This window comes from Macaca nemestrina, chromosome 1, assembly GCF_043159975.1.
Source record: "Macaca nemestrina isolate mMacNem1 chromosome 1, mMacNem.hap1, whole genome shotgun sequence".
In the NCBI taxonomy this organism is placed as follows: domain Eukaryota; kingdom Metazoa; phylum Chordata; class Mammalia; order Primates; family Cercopithecidae; genus Macaca; species Macaca nemestrina.
In genome coordinates, this window is record NC_092125.1 from 121,818,677 (window position 1) to 121,839,206 (window position 20,530).

At 44.7% G+C, this 20,530-nt stretch overlaps 1 protein-coding gene across 8 annotated transcripts; it reads right to left on the bottom strand.

Moving 5' to 3' along the window:
* Nucleotides 1-1,690: 1,690 nt before the first annotated feature.
* Nucleotides 1,691-19,374, bottom strand: LOC105479219 (chitinase 3 like 2). Of its 8 annotated transcripts, none has more exons than XM_071094986.1 (12): nt 19,286-19,374; nt 17,526-17,732; nt 15,422-15,451; nt 14,347-14,548; nt 13,988-14,044; nt 10,627-10,777; nt 9,938-10,062; nt 9,551-9,680; nt 6,198-6,380; nt 3,690-3,806; nt 2,760-2,899; nt 1,700-1,916 (listed from the first exon to the last, which is right to left on the bottom strand). In XM_071094986.1, the coding sequence occupies exons 2-11, from the start codon at nt 17,563-17,565 to the stop codon at nt 2,762-2,764; spliced, it is 1,173 nt and encodes a 390-aa protein (XP_070951087.1). In that variant the 5' UTR covers nt 17,566-17,732; nt 19,286-19,374; the 3' UTR covers nt 1,700-1,916; nt 2,760-2,761. The 8 variants fall into 8 exon arrangements, with proteins under 8 accessions (XP_011735416.2, XP_070951087.1, XP_011735421.2 ...); XM_011737119.2 differs by lacking the exon at nt 19,286-19,374 and adding an exon at nt 18,162-18,251 and having other exon boundaries at nt 17,526-17,809; XM_071095007.1 differs by lacking the exon at nt 19,286-19,374 and adding an exon at nt 18,162-18,184 and having other exon boundaries at nt 17,526-17,727.
* Between the last annotated feature and the right edge of the window lie 1,156 nt (nt 19,375-20,530).

Below are 20,530 nucleotides of genomic sequence, written 5' to 3' on the forward strand. Positions count from 1 at the left end.
TACAAATATTAACTTACCAAACCATCATCACATCCCTGAGAGGTAGGTACTCTTATTATCCCCACCTTAAAAATGAGAAAGCTGGCGGCACATAAAAGGTAAATAACATGCCCAAGGTCACATAGCCACTAGGCTGGTGACAAAGCCAGTGTGTGTGAACCCAGGAGATCTGGCTCCGGACTATGTTCTTAATTACTCTGCTCTTCTGCTTCTTGAGAATTCAATTACCACAGGAAGCAAAGTTAGAAAGCCAGAGTTAGAAAGCCAGAGAGGTGCCCAAGCAATTTCTACCTTGTAGTAAGAAGATCTGAGCACTGGAGCAGCATTCAAGGGGACCTTGGGGACTAACTTCCCCTAGTATCCGTCAGTGCTTGCCACTGCCGTTCTTTGGTATGTACGTCTGGGGTTTTCCATCATAATAGGATATTCAAAGTCGTTTTGAAAAAGTCTCCTAGTATTCCCACCCTATGCCGCTTCGATCATGGAGCCACCTCTAATCCCCTCCTCCACAGACATTCTGGTGCTGCTGCCTTCTTGGATTCAGTCTAGTTGCCACCACTTATCAGACATGTACCCTTACACTGATGCCCCAGTTAGCTCATCTGAAAATTGGGCTTATTGTCACTTCACAAGCCATGAGGATTAAACATATGTATGAAACTGTTGTTCAAAGGTCAAGATAAAAGTGGCTTTTCTGGAAGGAAAAGATTGGAAGAAATTGGGAAAATGGGGGAAAACAGTTCATCCTAAAATTAAGGAGTCTGACACCAGAATCAGCCTTAGACCTGGTGCTATGGGCACCATGCTTTAGAAAAGGAGTTGGCAAACTTTTCTGTAAAGGGCCAGAGAGTAAATAGTTCAGGCTTTGCAGGCCATACCATCTCTGTCATGCTTCACAACTCTGCCATTGTTGGGAGAAGGTAGCCACAGACAATATGTAAACAAACTGGGTGTGGCTATCTTCCAATAACATTTTACTTTCAAAAACAGGCAGTGGGCTAGGTTTGATCCATGGGCCATAGTTTTCTGACCCTCCTTTGGAGGGTCCCACTTGGGCCCTCTTCCAGTTGCACCCCTCCCCACAAGGTAAGGAGACTGCCAGGCTAGGAGCACATTCACCTACAGCTCGCATACCTCCTCTTGTAAATCATGATCCAGATATCCAGCATTTCTACCCAAACAGCCAGAAGAGCCTATGCGCTCTCTCAGGGACTGCACATGACTTTTCCCTGGGCCCATCTTCACTGAGAGTGGACTACAATGCTTGTGTGCACATGCATAGCCCAGAGGTGTGTGTGTGGCTGTGTGTGTGTGTGTGTGTGTGTGTGTGTGTTGGAGGTTGAGGGTAGAGGGTAGAGTGCAGATGAAGCTTGGATGCAAAGCCTACAGTGTCCACAAGTATGCCCATGAGGCTTCTGCTGTGAGAGACAGAGGCAAAGATGGGAATTCTTGTGTGGAATTCCAAGGAATCTCAGAATTTTAAATTTTCAAGTTCTGATCTTCTAGGTGGTTGCAAAGTGTATGTGTTAATGTTGGAGCATAAGTCATATTTTAACAGCACGTTAGCTGTTTTTAATATTTAAACATGATATGCAAACTTTCATTTTCACCCTAGCTCTGGACCCCACAAATAGTAGGGACAGAACAACCTGATATCACAGGGTCAAGGACTGAACAAATGAGGCCATACTTACTGGAGCAAAATGAATTTTTTTTTAATTGTACTTCAGGGCAACAAGTCAACAGCTGCAGGAAAACAAAATCAGGTCCAATCCATGATTTAAGAGGAAGTCAGGAAAGGCTTGGAAGAGAGATCCAAAGGCCAGCCTGGCAAGGGGAATCCCACATTAGAATTCCTGGGAGAGAGCAGGCCCCAGGCAGCAAGGTCACCTTGCCTGCTTCTCTGTAAGTTAATCCTGGAAACAAAAGGAAAAATATTTCAAAGCCCAACTCAGTAAACTGAGGCCTAAGTCAAGTTACTAAACAATGGATGCTCAGAATTGGAAGGCTGCTACCCAATTATCTAGTCAGGAGTGTTCAAATGGTTCTAGGCCCTTTGCCAGGATAGTAGAGCCAGTCCTTTTTAGTTGTCTGTGTGCAGTGAGCCCCAGCGCCCTGCTACTCCACCCTCTGCCCTAGAACCAATGTATCACAGCATAACTGGTTGGTCAGCAACAGCCTTCATCTGCACAGGAGGATATACAACGCACCTAGGGAACTGGGGGCCCAGGGATGGAGCAGCAGCAAAGCCACCGACCTTCAAGGTAATAGGGAGACTTGGGTAAAGGCGTATCACTAATGACCATGGGAACTCACAAATGTCCAGATTAAGTAAGATCAACTGAGGGTGGGGAAAAAGAGCATCAGGTAGTGACTAAGATGGAAATTGTCATCAGTCAAGTGAATTGAGGGCACAGAGTAAGATTTATTGTGATTCAGAAAATTAAGACAGGCTGATGATTTTGTAACAAAGAATTGTGGTGGAGTCAATATTTATCCCTAATATATATGTCCTTAGCTCATACTATGCTCAATAAATGGTAGCCAAAATTTATCAATATTATTATTATCACTTTAAAAGTCTATGAGAAACCTATGAAAAGGGCAGAACCAGCCTAATCACTAAGAAAACATGGCAGAAGAGCCAAAGGAGCATGAGAAAGGATTAGCCCAAATATGTGAAGATGATCTCCCCCAGTCTCCTGTGCCCTGTTCTGCCCATCTCTCTGCCCACTCCCAGCTCCAGCCTGGACTGTTACCTTCACAGGGAGCCAAGGCTTCTCTTGACTGCTTGGACAAGAGGGTAAGGGCCCTGGTTGCAGGATTTGCCAGTAAAGTCATCCATGTCAATAGACCAGATCATGGCTCCTCCCAGGTTTAAATTCTTTAAGAACCGAACCTATGGGAGGCACAGGACACATAGAGATTAGAAGTGACCCCTAAATGCCCAGGACCATATCAGGTTCAGATGAGGGTCTCAGCTTAGAATACAGTGGTAGACTAACTGGTTTTCTGGAGTTAGAGACTCCCTGAGGGGTAAGATTGCTGAGGGAGAGAGAGCCACCAAGTCAGCATTAGCCACCTCTCATTCTGACTTGAGTCACCACACTCAAAGTCTGGCATTTTTGGAGGCTGAGAAAACTCTCCATAATAAGGGAAGAAACTAGGAAGCCCTTAACAAGACAAGTGGCCAGGATTGTCAATTACACTCAAGCCTCTTTTTTGCCCTAACCCTGAAAGGAACGCAAATGTCTTACCAAGGTCTAAGAACTGGTAGGCTCAGGAATCTGGAGCCTCCTAGTTAGGTAATCCATGAGAAGGACTAAACAGTTTGTCCTGAGAGAATTAACAAAGTAGATTACCTATACAGGCACCAATGTCTCCTTTATTCCCTCTCCCTTCTCCTTGCCTTTCTCTTCTCTCCACTCCTCACTTATCAGAATAAACTTACTTGTTCTCAACTCTTTTTTGTGTCCTTTCCAACTCGTCTACCTGTACCACAGCTGCTCACAGGTATGACATAGAGTCACTACTAGACTTGAGCTATAGAGACTGCTGGATCCTATCCTAGAGTCTGGGGCCTCAGAAGCTTCTCTCTTTCAGCATAGAGTATTCAGGCATTTTACTACATATCCCCATTCCCCACCTAAAGGAGCATCTGCCTGTTCCAGATCCTGTTGCCCACCTACCTTGGTCTCCATACTCTCCACATCGTCATAGCCCACCCACTGGTTCCCCTTGACTGCATAGGGAACCTGCTGATCCTGGAGCCTCGTGATCTTGGCTCCTTTCAGAAACTGGCAGATCTGGCAGGGGAAAGGGAAACGAGAGCGTTAGTAATGGGTTATTCTTGAAACTTGGTGGGGGTAGACAGGACAGTGAGCCACTAGGGACTTGGGGAAAATATCAGAACCTTTATCCCAAGGATCAGACAATGAAAGAAATGACCACATATATCATACGAAGTGGGTGGTCCAAGGTGAACCACTGGGAAGTGTCTGTGCTAAAGTCTCATGAGGAGGAGACACAGCAGCTAGAAATCAGAAAATACTTGAGTTCCAGATCAGATCCCAGCACCGACCAATAAATCTCCCAATTTCTTCATTTGCAAAATGGAAATAATTATAATAATGCTTTCAACATATCTACCTTCCAGTGTTATTGTTAGGATCAAATGACCTAATACACATTAAAAAATTTTTTTTGAAAACAGTAAAGTGCTTTACAAATGTGAAGTATTATCCTGACCATCACCACTATTCCTCATCTTGTAGCATCTCCACTTAAATCTCATTACTCCCCCTCTGTCCCCTCCCATTCCCAATATGCCCTGTCCTGGGGCTCCCATTCTGTTATTAGCTACATTCTTTCTGTTAGCATAAGGAAGAGCTCTAAAAAAGATAAATCTTCAATTAAAAAATGCATTTCAACATCACATAGAAAATCCCTTTTGGATTACTCTTTTTGGATGAACTACATTCACGCTTACTACAATGAGGGCAGAAAATGAAAGTTGAATATTTAAGCAAATATCAACCTGTCAAAGTTATAGTGGCCTAGAGTCATTATGAACTGAACAATCAAATCAAACTTTCCATGAGATGGGAAGTGCATATCTAGTGGTTGATATTATAACCCTACCAGTAGATTCTGAGCAATGACCTCTCTTCTCCCTTAAATTAAGAGTGTTATTGCTATCAACCTAGAACTACCCAAGGGTGGGTCAGCCTCTCTCCCACCTCCTATCTATCAGGCACCCTGAGATTCATTGAGGACTCTCACGATGACCCATGTCCCATTCCTGTTGCCTGTTGAATTGATGATATGTCAATCATTCCTATGTGTAAGGTGAAAGGAAAAATTGAGCATTACACTGAATGGGTACCTTGGTGGGTGCCAAGTCATTCAGCATGGGCCCATGGCATGTCCACACTCACAATGAGAGGTCAGGCTGGGACTCCAAAGACAGACCAGGATATAGAATGATATATTTTTTCTCTACCTGATCAAATTTCTACTCATCCTTCAAGGCCCAGCATAAACTTCTCCTCTTCCGTGGAGCCTTCCCCAGTCACACATCTCTGATCTCATGTCACTCTGCACCATTCATTGGTCATTGAATCCCATATTGTTTTATAATACCTCTCTGATTTTATTAAATATTATAGTTACCTTGTTTTTGAACTCTTGTTTAACTAGTTACGTCTGTATTCTACATTCTTTTCACCTTGACAATAACCCCTTTAGAGACAAGGATGGATAATTACTTATTTCTAGCTTTCACAGTACCCAGTGTTTGGGATATGAGAGTGTCCAAAGAGTTTCTGTTGGTTGACCTAATGTTAGATTTATATCTTCCCCTGTGCTTTTTAAATAAATTTTCCCAGATTGGAGGGCAGAGAGAAATGATGGTATAATTAACTGAACAATTTTGTTATCCCTATGATCTATCTGACTTCTGCACAGAATTGGACACATTTGACCACTCCCTCCTTTTTGAAACACCCACTTCTCTAAGGTCTTTGGCACAGATCTGTGTGGGTTCCTCCTAACCCTCTTGTAGTTCCTTGTCAGTTACCTTCATATGTTCCCCTTCCTCTGCACATCCCTCAGGTGTAGGAGGTTCTTGGGTTTGTCTTGGGCCTCATGCACTTCTCATTGTATGGTTTGGCTTCAGGTACCACCTTTATGCTGATATTTTTGAATCTACCTCTTTAGTGCAGACTGGTCTGCTGTGATCCAAACCCATATATTCAATGACTCACTTGTTATCTATATGTCCCACAGGCTCTTCACACTCAGAATGTCCAAAACTGATCTCATGAGCAGGACCAATGTCCACTCTGTTCTCCCTCCAGTCTTCCCTATCTCCTGTAAATGGCATTGCCATTCACTTAGCTGCTCAAATCAAGAACTTGAGGTAGTCTTCCTTTATTAGTTTCTCACATCCTCCTCTACCTATCCCCATTCCTGGCTAGCTCCATCTCATCTTCAGAGTTCAGCTTATTTCACTTCCTCCACAAAGCATTCCCTGACCCTCTCCCAAACCAGAGTTGGGAGCTCCCTTCACATGTTCAGTAGTTCTGTGAACTTTCCCCTTCACAACACTCAGAATGCTTTACTGTGCTGTCAGATTGAAGCTGGAATATCTACCCAGACACGGCAGGGAGCTGAGGGTACAGGTGGTTTCCAGGTACCTCATAATAGGCCAGGAAGCCTGAAGACTCTGTGATGGGTCCAGCAGCTCCAGGGCCAGAGGCAGGGGCCCCCACAGTGGTTTCTGCAGAGGCCAGTGTGAAGGAGTGCCCATATGTGGGGATGCCCATGACCACCTTCTCTGAGGGCATTCCCTTGTGTATCCAGTACCCCACAGCATATTCCTAGAATGGGAAGAGAGATGGAGGCTCAGAGTGGGGAAAGAAAGGTGTCAGGCCTTTTTTAGCCTCTATTCCAAACTTCACAGAGGTGACTGCTTGGTTTCTTTTCTACATCTGAGTGTGAACAGACCAGACCTCCCCAGGACAAGAGTGCTTGTTCTAACGCACATATGCTCTTCAGCAGCAAGAGGCTTATACAGCTTTTTCTAATTTCTGAAAGGAACTAGACGGTGGATCACAAAAGAAATCAGTCAAGAAACCTAGAAAACATGAAATCAAGGTTGTCACCATCTTCCTTTCCCTTTTGAGTCAACACAAAATCCCTGTGGGATTTGTCTACACAACGGCTCATTGTGAATACTGACAAAGGTGGCTGTCAGATTCCTGGTCCATGAGGCCTCACAATGACCTTGAACCCAGTGGGATATGTCAATGTAAAGAGTCAAACTCTGTAAAATATTGGAAGAGATTTATTCCAAGCCAAATATGAGTGACGAATGGCCCATGACACAGCTCTCAGGAGATCCCGAGGATATGTGCCCACAGTGGTCAGGTTACAGCTTGATTTCATACATTTCAGGGAAACATAAGACATCAATAAATATATGTAAGATGTACATTGGTTCACTCCAGAAATGCAGGACAACTAGAAGCTGCAGCTTCCAGGTCATAGGTGAATTCAAAGATCTTTTGATTAGCAATTGGTTGAAAGAGTTATTATCTAAAGGCCTGGAGTCAATAGAAAGGAATGTCTGGGTTATGATAAGTGGTGTAGAGACCAAGGTTTTATCATGCAGATAAAGCCTCCAGGTAGCAGGCTTCCGAAAGATTAGATTGTAAATGTTTCTCATCAGACTTAGAAAGTCTGCTCTATCAGTCTTAAGGTCTCTGTGTTGATGTTAGTGCTGGTCAGCTGCGAAGCATGTCTGACACCCAACTTCCCATCATGACCTGAATTAATTTTTCAGATTAACTTTGAATGCCCTTGGCCAAGAGGAGGGATTTGTTCAGATGTTTGGGGGGCTTAGAATTTAATTTTGGTTTACAGATAGATTGGGAGGTAAGAGGTTAATTTTGGCTTTCCTGCTCTCAGAACAAAATAAAGGGTTAGAGAAGACAAAGATAGTCTCCTCATCCTTAAAGATAACTGACAGAGAGGAAGGAGTGAAGGAGGCTGATGTGACTTAGCCACGTGAAGGCCTAGAAAACCCCAACCAGAAATCATATCTAGCTCTGGACTGATCCATTTTGTAACTTTGAATATGAAGGCCTGGAAACACGCAACACAGATATTTTTTTCTCCCAGAATTTTAGGAATATGCATCCATATATATGAAACAGCCTTTGCAAAAATTGTAACTGAGAAAACTGTGACAGTGAAAGAGATCTGAGCTAACTGACTCCATGTTGCTTTGAAACTAGGCCTCATAATTCCTAAGCCTCATAAAATTTAGAAAGCTTGGCCATCATGAAACTTAAACCCCAGATGGCCACGGATAGCCCCCCGATGTTCCCAGAACCCAGACAGCAAGACAATTCCGGGAAATAGCCTCATGGGGTTCCACCCTGATAACCTCATGAGGTCCCACCCTGATAGCCTCATGAGGTCCCACCCTGGTAACCTCATGGGGTCCCACCCTGACTCAATGTCCCCGATGTTCCTGGAATCAGCAATTCCAGGAAAGAACCTCCTAAGGTCCCGCCCCAACCAATCAGAACAAGATACCTTGCTCAGGCCATAGACAGACCCAATTATCACGCGCCTAAAGCTTTGTTTGAATTTCGCGCCCTAAGCTGTGTTTGAACTTGTGTTTGCCTATATAAACAACCTGTAACAAGCACTCGGGGTCCCAGGGCCAACTTAGAGCTTGGGACCCTAGCGCGCTAGTAATAAATAACTCTCTGCTGTGAATCTCGTGTCGGTGATCCTTCGTGGCGACCCCTGCCCAGGAGGGAATCGACAGTTCGGTTCCAACAGCTTCTAACCTCCAAGCTGTCCTTGTTCATTCCTGGGTGTAAGCCAACTCAATTTGAGAGGAACTTAGTCTATAGTTTAGCTTTCAAAAATGATTAACAGCCCTTTTTGGAAGCAAACTCTCTTCTTGCCTAGACACCAGTCTGCTTTTGTAGAACTAACAAATTAGCCAAGAGATTAGAAGTTATGGTTTAGGAGTCATGCGGCCAAAGGCTGCAAGATTCCAAGCCTCACCAAATTGCAGCTGGGAATAGCATCACTGTTGCAAAACCTCAGATCAGTGCTTGAGATATTTTGCAGATCTTGCATTCTGATGCACCAGCTGACACCACCCAGACCCAGGAATCTGGCGCAACCAGTTCTGTGATCCCAACCAACAACAAAAGACAGCAAGAAAAACCCACTTTGAACCCTTATGATTTCATCTTCAACCTGACCAATCAGCACTCCCCACTTTCTGACCCCCCATCCACAAAATTATCCTTAAAAACCCTGATCCCTGAATTTCCAGGGAGACTGATTTGAGTAATAATAAAATTCCAGTCTCCCATACAGCCGATTCTGCATGACTTAAACTCTTTCTCTATTGCAATTCCCCTATCTTGATAAATCAGTGGGCAAGGAAAACTCATTGGCTGGATACGTTATGTTCCAGAACAGCATCAACAACATTATTACATTACTATCTTTTTTTTTTACTTTTCATTTCCCACCACCAGGACCTTCACATCACACGACCTTGAAGAGTCAATGGAATCTGACGAATTTCTGTTTCATCATCTGTGAAGTGGGAGTAACACTTCCCACCCAGCTGATCTCATGGGGTTGTTTTAAAAACAGAATTAAATAGGGAATGTAGACGGACACAGGAAGGTACAAGCTCTGTTCACCTGTGTAGATGCCAAGAAATGTATCAAAGATGGAGAATCCAGAGAAGACTGGGATGGGAGACACTCTGAGCCAGAGACAGAGCTTAGGGCACTTCAGCTATCAGCACTTCTGACATTTTCCAGATGACATTTTTTTGGTGCCTGGTCAAAGCACTTCTCCTGCACTCACTTGCTCTTGGGGCTACCAAGTTCCCTCTTGGGCTCATAGCTCTTCCTCAGTTCAAGAGAGAAGTAACTCTAGACATGCTGGACTCTCCCCAGCCCCACTCCCACAGCCAGTACCCCTGAAGTTCCACTGGCCTACTCACCACATTGTAGTAGGAGCTTGGCCCTCTGTCCTGCCACCCCTTGCTCAGAGGGCTGTTGTGGCCAGTGATAAGGGGCTTTTCCCAAGACCCATGGAAGTCAAATGATAGGAGGTTGATGAAATCCAGATCTCTAAAGTGCCAAAAGCAAAGGGAGAAATTTTGTGAAGAGCAGTGGTAGAAACAATTGTTAAGTGATTGTTTTAGCTTTGAATGATGCTGCTAGAAGGACTGAAAGTCTCTGTAAAGTTGTTCCTGGCTGCATGACGCAGGGTTAGGACAGTGACCTTCCCTCTCCTCCTTCTCCCCTCATCCCTCAAACATGCGATGCATCATTTGCATGGACCAAATTGGAAGCAGAGGGATGGAAAGTTGCTCTGATGTACTCACTTTGCCAGTTTCTCAACTTGATAGCTGTTATCAATCATTTGCCTCCCAGCAGATACACCTGCAGTCAAGAGAAGCCTTTCCTTGGTGGCTTTTGTGAAGTCCTTCTGAAAGGCTTCTGCTAACTCCTAGGAAAAATAAGGAAACAAGGTGTTAGATTCCCCTTCCCCGAGTACAGCGCTAAGCTTCTTGCCTGGGATCTATGAGGTTTAGAACCACATTAGATGGAAAAGATCAGCCGTTTCCTCTCCATCCCATATGGGGATGCCTTGTGCCTGTATCGGCTCAGGAAGTTTCCACATTAGGCAGGAGGACCCCAACCTCACTGTACCCAGGAAATAATCATCTTGGTTTCTACCTGACAGATTTTCGCATCTATCTGATAGATCTTCTATGAGGCTACCTCAGTACCCAGGAAATCCTATGGCTACACACTCTTTTATATGGATGTTGCTCTATTTTGATGTTCTTCATCAAAAAGAAGAACATCAAAATAAATATACAAGGGGGCTCCATTGTTTCATATTGTTCCTGCCTTAAAATAGGAACAGGGGCTTTTCTGTCATCAGTGGGGGCTTCAGAAAGCCTGGGGTTGTGTCTTCCCACCACACTCAATCTCTTCCTTATGTCTCCCAATGTGGCTGTGGATTCTGGAGGTCAGAGTACTGAGTACACCATGGCATCTGACTTACATGAATCAGCAGAGTGAAATGAGTGTTTTCTTTCTGATCTGGGTAGATCCAGCTTACATCCAGTCCATCAAAGTTATGGTTCCTCAGAAACAGGATTACAGAGTTAACGAATTCCAAGCGTGATGTAGAAGAATCCACCATGGGGTGGAACCTGGAAAGAAGCAATACAAGTGTCTTTTTGGAAAGAACAAGTAACATCTGTAGTGTAACACATTTTTCACAGAAATCCTGAGCAGTCTTCTCTTCCCCAATATTCACTTGCAATTTGTCTATTCTAATGCTTTTGCTTTTTGGAACAGATGAGAGAAGAAGGATTGTTGGGCCAGAATGTTGATCCGGCCAGGTAAAGGAAGACTGGGTTCTCTGCAGATCTTCCTGAGGGTAACGGAGCTGCCTTTGACAAAGACTCTTGCCTTGACCAAACTTTAGGTAGGCTTCTCTGAGCCCTCTTCTCAACTGGACCCCAACCTTGGGCTTCTGTGTCTGTCTTTGCCGTGTCTGATTCTAGCAAAAGTCCTGCTAGGTCAGTTTAGTGAGAAACCCCCGCCCCTGGTACCTGATCACTCACCCCATGCCATCCCCCAGGTGATATCTCATCACTCTGGCATCCTTTGGTAGGACAGGAATCCTGTTGAATCAATTTAGCAAGAATCCCCCTAGCCCTGATGTTTCCTCTTTATGATTTTCCATCCACTGATTTCCCCCAGTGTGTTCTTTGGCTGTATTTCCTCACTTGCCTTTGCTGCCTTTGGAATAGAACCCAGTACCATACTGAGGTCTTTTTCCCCCATTGAAATATTTCCTGAATAAAATCTGTTTTACTGCTTAAATGCTGTCCAGCTTTGGTTTTCTTCAACACTTTACACCCTTGGAAAAGCAGTTTGCAATGTGATGGGCTTAGGATCAGGAGAGCTAGATTGAAGTCCCAGGTCAGAGTCCTTTCTGATGGCCACTTTGTCATTAACCCGCTCTTAGGGTTCCAGTCTGGCCACCTCTAAATTGAGACTGAGGGTATTAATCCTGCTTCATGTGCCTCAAGGGGGTAACATTTAGGGAAGTTCCAAGAAAAAGGACTGGACTCCAGTGAATTCATGGTCCCCAAACAAGCATCCCAGCCACAAATAGGCAATGCAGATCTCCCCACCCCCAGGATTTCTGATGAAAACAGGACTTGAAATCAGCAGCTCCTCAAGGGCTTCATCTGAACTAGAATTCTGAAGCCATGAAATTGATTCTCAGATGCCCACACCAAGGGCACCGAGAGCATTTAAAACCCAAGGCTGTAGATGAGATACTGGTATTTTCCTGGGGACATAACCTTTAAGTTGTGTCACTTTTCACCTCTTACAATACCTCCCACCCCCAGGCTTTCTTAGAGCCTTGAATTAATTTTGTTTTATTCAATATTAAATTGAGATTTTGATTCCTGCATGTATCTCATCTTCGAAGTGGAAGAGATAGCAAGAAACTGGCCTGGTATCAGGAAACAGTGGTGGAAAAAGGTTTCTAGCTTTTCTCTTGCATTTGAAAGTGCTTACAATAATTAGAAAGCCATTGCACCTGAGCCTCTGGGCAGATGCCTGCAATTTTAGGAGACATGCCCATTCAATAGAAATTTACTAATTTGTCCCTTAGAAGCAAGTTTGTGTGTTACACATATGTAATTATTCTGCACAGCACCTGGCACAAAGTCTGGCATTTACCTAATAATAACAACAATAATCATATAGTAATGATTACCGCAACCATTGAGCCCTTATTGCACATGGGCACTATGCTAGACAGCTTGCATTGCCTGCCTCTACATCACCCTGAGGTAAATTCTGTTATTATTCTTATTGTATAGTTAAAGAAAACTGCGGCATGCAGACATTAAAGAACTTGACAGAAGTCACACAGCTTGCATGCGTCTAAAGGGAAATCCAAACCAAATATATCTATCTCCAAAGTTCTACTTTTAACCACTAAACTGGTAAGCAATTATTTACTGAATGAATGAATGAATGCAAGAATGAATGAATAAATGAAGACATTTTTATTTGCATCAACACCTAAGCAAGTATTAGGAAAGGAAGAGAATTTGAGAATTAGAGGGATGGGTGCCATGGAAGCCCATTCATATTGAAGGGTGTTCATGGAGGGGTTAACACAGAACCAAAAAAGTTAGGTAGCCTGATCTTTCTTCCTTCTTTCCGTGTGCAGAAATCTCCATAGGTCTTCTAACACTACTTCTTCTCTCTGCCTACTCTGGCTGTAACAGTACTGACAGGTTTCACAAGTTGTACTATCAGACTTCTGTAAAAACTCCAAGACTCTCCTAGCCGAGTTTAAGATCTCTGGACTTTTTAAGATGTTAACACTTTAAATAATAAAGCCGAAGAAATTCAAAATTATATAAACTGTAGCTGAAGATTGAAAAAATGTGATATTTATCCTTACGTATTTTCATTTAGCTCGTGATGTGAGTGGGATATCATTTTCATGTGAGTAGAAAATATTACTTCGAATGTCTGCTTTGTATCAATGGTTATTTTGGTTTTAAGCAAAGCAGAACCGATTTTCTCATCTGCTGCTCTGATGGTGCTCAGGCCATTTGGCTGCGGAGCCATGATCCCAGACATTGTAGTCCACTGACTGCCATGGTCCCAGGCGGGGCTTCTAAGCAGAAGCAGCCCATCCAAACCATCCCAGGGTGCAAAGTCAAACTCTCAAGTAATTTAAAATAATTTGCACTTTCCAATTAAAACTATCTCTATAATCCATAAAGGGAAAAACATTCATGCAAATAATTAAGAATTTTCTGAGTATTGTTCATGGCCCACTTTCAAGCCTTGAGTGTCTGGGCTTGTATTAAGCTCCAGAAGAATTCCTTCAAACACCCCAGGAAACCTAGTGCTGCACCTCTTCTTGTGACAAAACTCAGATCAGTTTTGCAGCTGGCCAAGGGAAGACCTCTTTTTTTTTTTTTTTTTTTTTTTTTTTTGAGACGGAGTCTCGCTCTGTCGCCCAGGCTGGAGTGCAGTGGCGCGATCTCGGCTCACTGCAAGCTCCGCCTCCCGGGTTCACGCCATTCTCCTGCCTCAGCCTCCCGAGTAGCTGGGACTACAGGCGCCCACAACCGCGCCCGGCTAATTTTTTGTATTTTTAGTAGAGACGGGGTTTCACCGTGGTCTCGATCTCCTGACCTTGTGATCTGCCCGCCTCGGCCTCCCAAAGTGCTGGGATTACAGGCGTGAGCCACCGCGCCCGGCCGGGAAGACCTCTTAAAGCCTAGTTTAATATCTCTTCTCAGGAGGAAGAAAAGTGGTGATGATCAAAAATTACATCGGGAAATGAACAAAAAATAAAGATGTAGTCTTACCCTTTGGAACCAAACAGGTACCCTCCAATGGACAAGAGAATTTTCAGTTTGGGATTCCTGAAGCAGAAGAATAAGATGATTATTTATTTTCTGGCTGCCAGGGAAGCCTTTGTCTAAAGAACAGAGTTCTTAAGTGTAGAGAATATGGACAATTAGGGCCTGGCTGTTTGAACCAAAGTGAAGTTCAGTGAAGGGATGAAGCAGTGGTGAGAACAGTTAGGATCAGAAATACACCCAGAGAAATACACAGGAATGAATGAATGAATGAATGAATGAGACAGTAGGTCTTAGGCCCAGCTTAAAACCAGCTTCCCTCCTCTAAAATCCATGCCGGATGCTTCTACCCTCATCTTACTGACTTGGTTTTGAGACTGTTGATGGTCTGGTAGAGCATCACTTCATTCTTGTCCTTGATGATAACCTTGTTGTTCTCGATGCTGGCGAATGAGTAGATGAGGTGAGAGCATAGGAAGGGGTCAACATTCTCAGGGGTGAATTTTCCTGGTTCCTGCCGGTCCTGGGACCAGTTGGTAAAGTAGCAAACCAGTTTGTAGGCAGATCCTGGAGTGGAGTGAAGAGAGCCAATGAGACTCTAGTGCTATTGCCTTAGAGCCCAGAAAGCCACAACTTTCTCCCCAAGACAGCCATTGTATCATTTGCTCATTCTGCCAGAGCCTCTGAGGGCCATTCAGCCTGGGCCTTTAGTGCTGGCTCTTGAGTACCCAGACCCCAGTTAAGAAATACACTGAGGCTGGGCACAGTGGCTCACACCTCTTATCCCAGTATTTTGGGAGGCTGAGGCAGGAGGATTGCTTGAGCCCAGGAGTTTAAGACCAGCCCTGGCAGCATAGAGAAACCCCATCTCTACAAAAAATTTAAAAATTAGCCGGGTGTAGTGGTTCATGCCTGTAGTCTCAGTTACTCAGGAGGCTGAGGTTGGAGGATTGCTTGAGTCTAGGAGGTCCAGGCTGCAGTGAGCCATGGTCACACCACTGCACTCCAGCCTGGACCACACAGTAAGACCCTGTCTCAAAAAAATTTAAAAAACTAAAATACATTGAAAGACAGAAATACCATCAACATATGAAACACCCATGGAGCACTAAGGTTCAGTGTGTATGGATGGATGGATGACACAGATCAGTAGAGAAACAGATAATACAAACATTGTGTATGTTTGTATTCACACACACACACACACATATTGAGGCCAGGTATGGGGGAGGGGTGAGAGAGAGAGTGGCTCAAAAAGAACTAGAAGAAGGGATACACAAAATGATACAGAGAAAAAAGACTCTGTCATAAATATGTCAGTGGCAGAACCAGAGAGCATAACCAAGAGTAAAAGCATGTAGCAGAAAAAGAAACTGGACATCAAAAATGAAAGCACCCAACCAAGCCAGGAGATCCAGGCGGTAGTGACTGACTACTTACCTCCCTGGAGAAGCAGCAAGACCACTACACCTGCAATAGATGGGTGGAAAGAGAAATCTGTTGAGCCAAACCTGGTTCTGCTGTACTGGATAATGGCCGTGAAAATGTGGGTGTGCTCACATACAAGATAGAGCCACACTTCATCTGGGCTCCCCAGCCACAGCTGTTGTGGTTTCTTTACAGGACCTTGAGGTTCCCCGGCCCTGGGGTGCCTTGTGTCTCTACATTCCTAGGCAGAAACATTTTCCAAGCTGGAAATTTATTTTTTCATTCATTTATCCAACAAAGTTCTATTGAATTTTATGCTCTGTGCTAAGCATTGCGCTGGGGAAATTACAATGCAGTTAATGCCTTCCCTGCACTCAAGGAGCTCACAGCCTAGTCTGGAGCTGAATATAGGTAGGGTAACCATATAGTTTATTGCCCAATGAGACCCTTCAAAGAGTGAAAAGGAGCATTATTAATAATTTCCCTGGGACGATAGCTTAACCAGAACTATCTCAGGCAAAATGAGATGGTCACCCTATGTAAAAACAATTCTTTATTATTATTTTTTTTTTCTGGAGACGGAGTCTCGCTCTGTCGCCCAGGCTGGAGTGCAGTGGCCGGATCTCGGCTCACTGCAAGCTCCGTCTCCCGGGTTCACGCCATTCTCCTGCCTCAGCCTTCCCGAGTAGCTGGGACTACAGGCGCCCGCCACCTCGCCCGGCTAGTTTTTTGTATTTTTTAGTAGAGACGGGGTTTCACTGTGTTAGCCAGGATGGTCTCGATCTCCTGACCTCGTGATCCTCCCGTCTCGGCCTCCCAAAGTGCAGGGATTACAGGCTTGAGCCACCACGCCCAGCCGTAAAAACAATTCTTACAACAAGGTAAGCAGTGTGAGCTGGTCCTGGTGGTGCTTTAAACTTACGTTTGAGATTACACCCAGTCTCTTCTCCATAGGACATCTACCCTTGGAAGACTGGTGAGATTATTCTATACTTAACACATCCTCCTAAAGGAAAGAAAGAGCAGACCCCTGGATCCTAGAAACTTTGCCCCATGGACAAGACTCCTGGAACTGCAATTCCCCCAGCCTGGGGATATTGTCCACTCCGAAACCCCTAGAGATCCGAAAGTGAAGGAAAGGGGCAGCCAAAAAGGAGAGAAAACTTTCAATGACACAGCTGCTGGAGCTGATTCCTCCCCTGCAGAGCTTAGGGCTGGAAAACAGGGCTCTACTGTTCTCTCCTGATGATTCACATGTTTTTTTAGGCAGGGAAGTTAGGCCCTGGCTCTCCACACACTCACTGTGTAAATGGTCAGAGAAATTCTGTTTGGCACATCCACTCTCAGGTCAGCCTCCAGGCCCTTCTCCAAAGCGTGGCCTCCCTACTGTCTACTCTGTCAAGGGTGGGTCCAGGGCTAAGCTGAGTTCAACAGGGAACCCAAAAGGCTCTTGCCAAGTGGGTGCTTCATGGCTTGAGAGGGTAAGACAAGGTGAAAGAGGTATGGACACAAAGAAATGATTTATTTCCTCCAGCAGACATATTCCCTACCCTCCCTTCGCCTCCTGGTAAACGTCCCTCGTTCACTCATAACCCTGTTTAGCCTCATCCCCACTCTCATCCCAATTTCCGGCCATCACAAAAGCTAGAGTTTTGGATCAGAACTTTAGAGTTGAAAGGGAGAGTTCAGAAAACATTTAATTCAATAAATCATTCTGCAGATGAGAAATGTGAAGCTCTTCAAAAGTTGTGAAATATAACCACAGCAGAGCCCATGAAAGATGTGACTCCCAATACAATGCTCATACACCAAGAGACTAAGAAAGCTTGGCCTCTCTCCTGTCTTAGCTCCAGTTCTAATGTGGACAAGAAGCACCTCTGTGCAAACTGAGAACATCCTGCCAGTGCAAAGGGCTCCAGCTACTGCTGCCTTCTTGCCCATTCAGGAAAGATCAGGTTGTTCCCCTACGACAGTTGCATTGGCCTGAAATTTTTTGACACTAAGGTCAACAGAAAGACTGAAATCCCATGAAAGGAGGAAGATCACTTCTTCTACAGACCTGTTACCTCTTTCTTCCTCACCAACTTTCCTGCTGAATTATCAACCCCATGCTCACCTGCCCAGAGAGACTTCTGTTCCATGGTGATTGCTCCCATATCCTCGACCAGCTTCTTCTGGGATGCACATTCTCTAGGTCTTTTATCCACTGAGGTTTCGACAGCCTGCCCTACACGAAAGCAGCAAGAAGTCCAGGGACTTCCCCTGGCAGACTTGTGAAACTTCTCGGAAACGAAGCCCAGATTTGAGCAATGCCAACTCTGACCTGCCAGAAATTAGTTGCTGTGAAGACAGCTGCTGAAGAGTCCTTTTCATCTAGTCTCACCTAAAAGGGACCCGGTCCTGGAGAAGGGAAGGAGGTGATATTCAGGCTCTGCCTCCTGGTATCACCCTCAGCCGTGAATCTCCTTCCTCATCATCCCAGTCTGTCTCCTTCTTCTTGCCACCACCTCTCTCTGTGCTCACACCACCTCTGGCCTGCTTATTTTTTTTTAGGAACAGGGTCTTGCTCTTGCTCTATCACCCCAGCTGGAGTGCAGTGGCACAATCATAGCTCACTGCAGCCTCAACCTCCCAGCCTCAAAGGATCTTCCCAGCTTAGCCTCCAGAGTAGCTGGAACCACAGGCATGCACCACTACACCTTGCTAATTAAAAAAAAAAAAAATTTGTGGAGATAGGGTCTCACTACATTACCCAGGCTGGTCTTGAATTCCTGGGCTCAAGTGACCCTCCTGCCTTGGCCTCCTAAAGTGCTGAGATTACAGGCGTGAGCCACCGCACCCAACAACAGCTATTGTTTACCAGGCACCTCCAATGACACCTTCTCTGTAGCTCTTCCAACTTCCCCCTAAGCCGAGACTAGCTGGCACCTCTGCCTACAGTGCATTCTATTTCCTTTCATTCCTTCACACTGTATCATGATGTATTGGTGTCTATGTCTGTCTCCACTGTGCAAGTACAAGAAGTATGCGTAGGAAAAATTAGCCAGGCGTAGTGGCACATGTTGATAATCCCAGCTGCTTGGGAGGCTGAGGTGGGAGGATCACCTGAGTGAGCCCCAGAGGTTGGGGTTATGGTGAGCTGCGATCACACCACCGCAGTGCATCCTGGGCAACAGAGCAAGACTCTATCTCAAAAAAAAAAAAAAAAAAAAAAAAAAAAAAGAAAGAATTATGTGAAACTCAAAAAGAAAAACCTCAACAAATGTTTGTTCAGGATCTTGCCTTAACCTGTGAGAACGGACTTGCACTCCAGATTCAAAGGCTCAGATCCTCAGGGCCTTGCACATCTTCTCCCTGCCTATCTCCCAGGGCCTTTTTCATAACTGGCTCCTCGGTGCAACCCAGAATGTACATGTTGAAGCCCTAAGTCCCAGTGTGATGGTCTATGGAGAAAGGGCATTGGGGTAATCAGATCATGAGGGTAGAGTCCTCATGAATGGGATTCGTACTCTTACAAAACTAGACACAAAAGAGATTATCTCTGTTTTCCATGTGAGTATGCAGCGAGTAGGCGGCTCTCAGCAGGTCAGGAAGAGGACCATCGCCAGACACCTCATCTGTGTGCAGCTTGGTTTTAAACTTCCCCACCTTCACACTGTGAGAAATAGACGTTTGTTGTTTAAGCCACCCAGTCTGTGGTATTTTGTTATAGCTGTCTGAACCTACCTACTCAGTTCTCAAGGGCTCCAGAAGCCTGCAGAACCTTCAGTGTGAAAATACCTCAGCTCAGCTTACTGAGAGGGTGCCAATTTTGTTCTTGTTTCTTTGTTGATAACAAAATATAGTATGGGTTCATACTAAACTTCTTATGCATACCAGTGTATCCATTCTTCTTCCAAATTTAAAATGAGGTTTAAGAAAGCACTCATGGTCCAGCCTGGGTGACAGAGCAAGACTCCGTCTAAAGAAAAAGCAAGCACTCATGGCATTCTTTGTTAGTTTGAACTGAGATCTTTTCATCTTATGGTAGGTATTTCCTGCCCTGCTGAAGGAGGTAAATGTAGCATTTTACAAGTGTGCCTGTGCATTCACTCTTGCTGGCATTGCTTTGCAGGCGTCTATCTCTGTACTTCAATCAGATGATCAGATTGGCATTCAGAGTACAGTAAAGAAAGGCATTAACGTTTTATCTCTGCTTTCCTGACATTACGCCTTATTATGTTGGTGAATGCAGAGATGTATCTTTTCTATCCTGACATTTTAATTCTAGAAAATGATGAACACAGGACTAAAAGAGAAAACTTAGTCAATCAGATTTTGACTTTCATGGTCAAGGTCATGGCAATTATTTGCAGATTTTTTTCTTAAACAAGTTTCCTTCCAGGCTTAAGCCGTGGATTCTCTCCTAAGCAAGGTCTTCATCTGCTCCAGTGCCCATTCCAACTGAAAACCTAACTTGGAGACATTCCTTACTAGACTCCTAATCTTTCAGTCACAAGAGACATTAGTATGTTCTAAACTCAAACCCCACCGTGGAAGAGGAAGATAATGTGGGTGGGGGAGTTGGAGCCCAAGGAGGAAAAATGGCTTTCAGTCCTTCAGCATCCAACAAGTACAGCAAACACTTACGGAAAAATCTATACCTTGTAAAGAACTGGTAAGAGCTTGTAGAGTCCCTATTTGATCTGCCTCAAGAAACTTGTACTCTACTTGGGGAGGCAAATGTATAAATACAGGAAAATATAACATGGGGAATGAAGTATGTGCTAAATAAAGCATCCACCCTTAAAATGTATAAAAGAAGGCCGGGCGCGGTGGCTCACGCCTGTAATCCCAGCACTTTGGGAGGCCGAGGCGGGCGGATCACGAGGTCAGGAGATCGAGACCATCCTGGCTAACATGGTGAAACCCCGTCTCTACTAAAAATACAAAAAACTAGCCGGGCGTGGTGGCGGGCGCCTGTAGTCCCAGCTACTCGGAGGCTGAGGCAGGAGAATGGCGTGAACCCGGGAGGCGGAGCTTGCAGTGAGCAGAGATCGCGCCATTGCACTCCAGCCTGGGCGACTAAGCGAGACTCTGTCTCAAAAAAAAAAAAAATGTATAAAAGAAAATTAATTTAAA